General features: G+C 57.2%; 2 protein-coding genes across 2 annotated transcripts; one reads left to right on the top strand and one right to left on the bottom strand.

Annotated features, from left to right (window-relative positions):
• Positions 1-10: 10 nt before the first annotated feature.
• Positions 11-716, top strand: SPRG_17984 (hypothetical protein; the record flags this gene model as incomplete). Its single annotated transcript, XM_012357405.1, has 4 exons — positions 11-60; positions 108-391; positions 443-567; positions 618-716. Coding segments are annotated over 4 exons (558 nt in total), but the record flags the coding sequence as incomplete, so codon positions are not given.
• Positions 717-992: 276 nt separating this feature from the next.
• Positions 993-2,299, bottom strand: SPRG_17983 (hypothetical protein; the record flags this gene model as incomplete). The annotated part of the gene is made up of 2 exons (XM_012357404.1): positions 1,191-2,299; positions 993-1,137 (listed from the first exon to the last, which is right to left on the bottom strand). The coding sequence occupies exons 1-2, from the start codon at positions 2,258-2,260 to the stop codon at positions 993-995; spliced, it is 1,215 nt and encodes a 404-aa protein (XP_012212794.1). The 5' UTR covers positions 2,261-2,299.
• Positions 2,300-2,935: the final 636 nt, after the last annotated feature.

The raw sequence follows: 2,935 nt of genomic DNA, 5'->3' as shown, positions 1-2,935 counted from the left end.
TCGCGGCCAGCTCTCGCAGTTTGAAGACGTCTTCTCTGGCATTTGGTTTATCATTGTCACGTTCGTTTGCATCGTTTCTGCGCAGGACCCTAACCACCATTGTGTAGGATCACGTCCGTGGGCTACGGGGACATCGTGCCCAAGAATATGAGTGGCAAGTTCATTGCTGTGCTGGCCATGATCTTTGGCGCTTGCTACACGGCGATGCCTCTCACGCTTGTCGGCAGTCAGTTTAACCGGAGCTACAACGACCATACGCGGCGCGAGGCACTCACGCGCACCAAAAACGACGTGGGCTCTCGTCTCACGCTACCGACACCCGACTTGACGAGCTGGAAGCTCTTTCGGACGCAGTCGTTTATGGCTGAAGTGCAGTCCATGTACGAGCGTGGTATGCTTTCTTTTGTGTTGCGTCATGTTGCATTTGAATCGCTATGTGCAGAGTTCATGTCGCTCTTGCCCGAGCTCGACGAAGACCTTGTCGCACAGCTCACGCTCTCGGAGGAAGAACGTTCCGAGAAGATTGCCATCATCACCAAAGTCAAGGACAAGATCGAAAAGTACAAGGTGGACGCGTCACGTTGAACGCTCGCGACGGACTACTCATGGATCGGTAGATTTCGATTTTGCAAAGCGCTCGCGTCGTGAGCCGGTTGTACCACGAAGGCATTCGGTTGGCCAAACAGCAAACCTCGGCGCTGCATCGGTTGGGCTAACCGCGGCTACTGTATGTTGCATGGCTCGTCGTAGCATTGACATGAATTCTCAATAGATGTATTTTCGTATTCGCATGCATCAACCTTTCTCGTTGAAGCAACCGAACGAGTTACTTGACAGAAGCCACCCCCGTTTCGAGTAATCGTGGTGTTGTCTTGGCGGTAAACGAGCGCCGCACCCACCTCCACGAAGCCACCAAGCTCTTGGGCACGTTGGACGGCGCCTTCAGCACTTGCAGAGTGCTACAAAGATGAAGCTTCTCAGCGCATGCTGCGTCAATTGTTGTACCGAGGGGTCTTGCTCCCACTGCTGCGCAAAAAGTCGATGATGGCCGCGGTATCCAGCGTCTCGATGGGGACGCCGTTCAAGTGGGTCAGACGATCGCCAGCGTCCACGCGCTCGAGTGCAGGCCATGTAGCCCTAAATACGCACCACCCCTAACCCACAGAGCTCCACAAAGCATGGGAATGTACCGTTCAAACTCGTGAAACACGGTATACTTAGTTGAAAAGTCCGTCTCGAGCGAGAGGCCGAGGGCTTCCGACGCCGACGGCGCTTCGATCGTCACGCGTCGAAGGCGGGAGGCCACCCACGTCTGGCGAGCACCAGGCGCTCCGCCGGTACTCGATGGCGCCCGAGCGAGGCTCGACGTGAGGAGCTCGGTCAAGACACGCGGCGCCGATGTTATTGTAATCGTGCTACTTGGTACTGCACTGGTGCCGCCTGTGGGTTGAGGTCGAGGACACCGACGGCGCCACGGTGAGAGTGGCCGCTGCGCTCGAAACTCCCGTTCGTAGAGCGTCAAGTCCCGAAAAAGAAGCGATCGCGGCTCGCTTTTGAGCTTCTCGAGCGCGACCGTGACCATCCCGACGTGCGACGCACCGGGTGTTGGATCCGCGTGGATCCCAAGCGCCGAGAGGCCGTTGATCGCGATAAGCAGCTGTCCGGGCGCGATGCCATCGCGTCGCCGCTCTTTGCCCATCCGCGGCGACAGCAGTGGCCCGTCGGAGACGGATGCAAACGGCTCGATCGTTGGCACTTCGAGCATGCGTTCGACTTGTGCAAAGCGGAAGCGTGGCATCCAGTCTGGCGTCGGGATCGTCACGATGTCGTAGTCGTCGTCCTGCGTCGCTGATACCATGGACGCCGAGAGACGAAGCAGCGCCAACTGCTTTGGAAAGAGACTGAGATCGTTGCTCAAGAGCAGCTCTCGAACGTCGTCGACCGGTGCCCCGATGACGACGTGGTCGTTGACCTTGACGATGCATTTTCCAAGAATCCGCGCCGCCCACGCTGCGTCGACGTCGACGTCGGTGACGACGAACGGCTTGACCATGAGGAACGACTCGCCAAGCTGGAACCCAAGCGGTTGCGACGGCGGAAAAATGACTTCGAACTCGCCGTCGTCCATGTGCGCTTGCTCTTCCCGCAGCCATGCCTCGACGAGCGACTCGGTGGACGTAAAGAAGGACGCGCCGGCCTTGGGCAGAAACGTCAGCTGCAGTGGCTTACCGCTGCCCTTCGCTTCGCGCAATTTCTTCATGACGTCGCGAAACGAGTATGGAAGTACGTTGGTCGCGTTCTACAAGCATCCATATATGACGCCATTGAGGGATCGCATCGGGTACGATGGCCACGAGCACATCGCCAGGCGTCAAGTCGGGGCAGATGCGCTCGACGGGCCCTGTCGTGTAGTGAGTACATGCGCAGCGACCGGCGCGTCGTGTACCTGGAACCGACTCGATCTTCTTGACAAGCACATGACCGTCGTGGTTGAGTGCAATGCGAATTCCGAGGTCGCCTGGCTCTGTAAACGTCAGCTACATCAAGGCCATGGGTCCGCCATGGTCATAGCAATGGGCGAGGCTACCTCGAGGACCTCGTCGGAGCTACTGCCATCGTCCATGGGCTGCGTCGCCACTGCTTCCTGCACCTCGGTCGCTGTCATCGCAAACTATTTTTGGCACCGAGCCAAATGATCTTCTGGATCGTATCCGGCTTCACACTATATCCTATCCACAGTACGCGATATAGTGCAAATAGCAAAATCGACGCCTCGACGCATCGACGCATGGCCATAGCATTGTTGTCCATGGCAAGTATCTCTCGTGCCAGACCGTGCTTCATATATACTATATACGGTAGTACAGGACGGCGCGCATCGCACCGCCTTGGTCGAAACACGACCCTTCAAAAACACTATTTTATAATGTACTAC

This window comes from Saprolegnia parasitica, assembly GCF_000151545.1.
Source record: "Saprolegnia parasitica CBS 223.65 unplaced genomic scaffold supercont2.896, whole genome shotgun sequence".
In the NCBI taxonomy this organism is placed as follows: Eukaryota; Oomycota; class Saprolegniomycetes; order Saprolegniales; family Saprolegniaceae; genus Saprolegnia; species Saprolegnia parasitica.
This window is presented reverse-complemented; position numbering and strand designations above follow the sequence as displayed.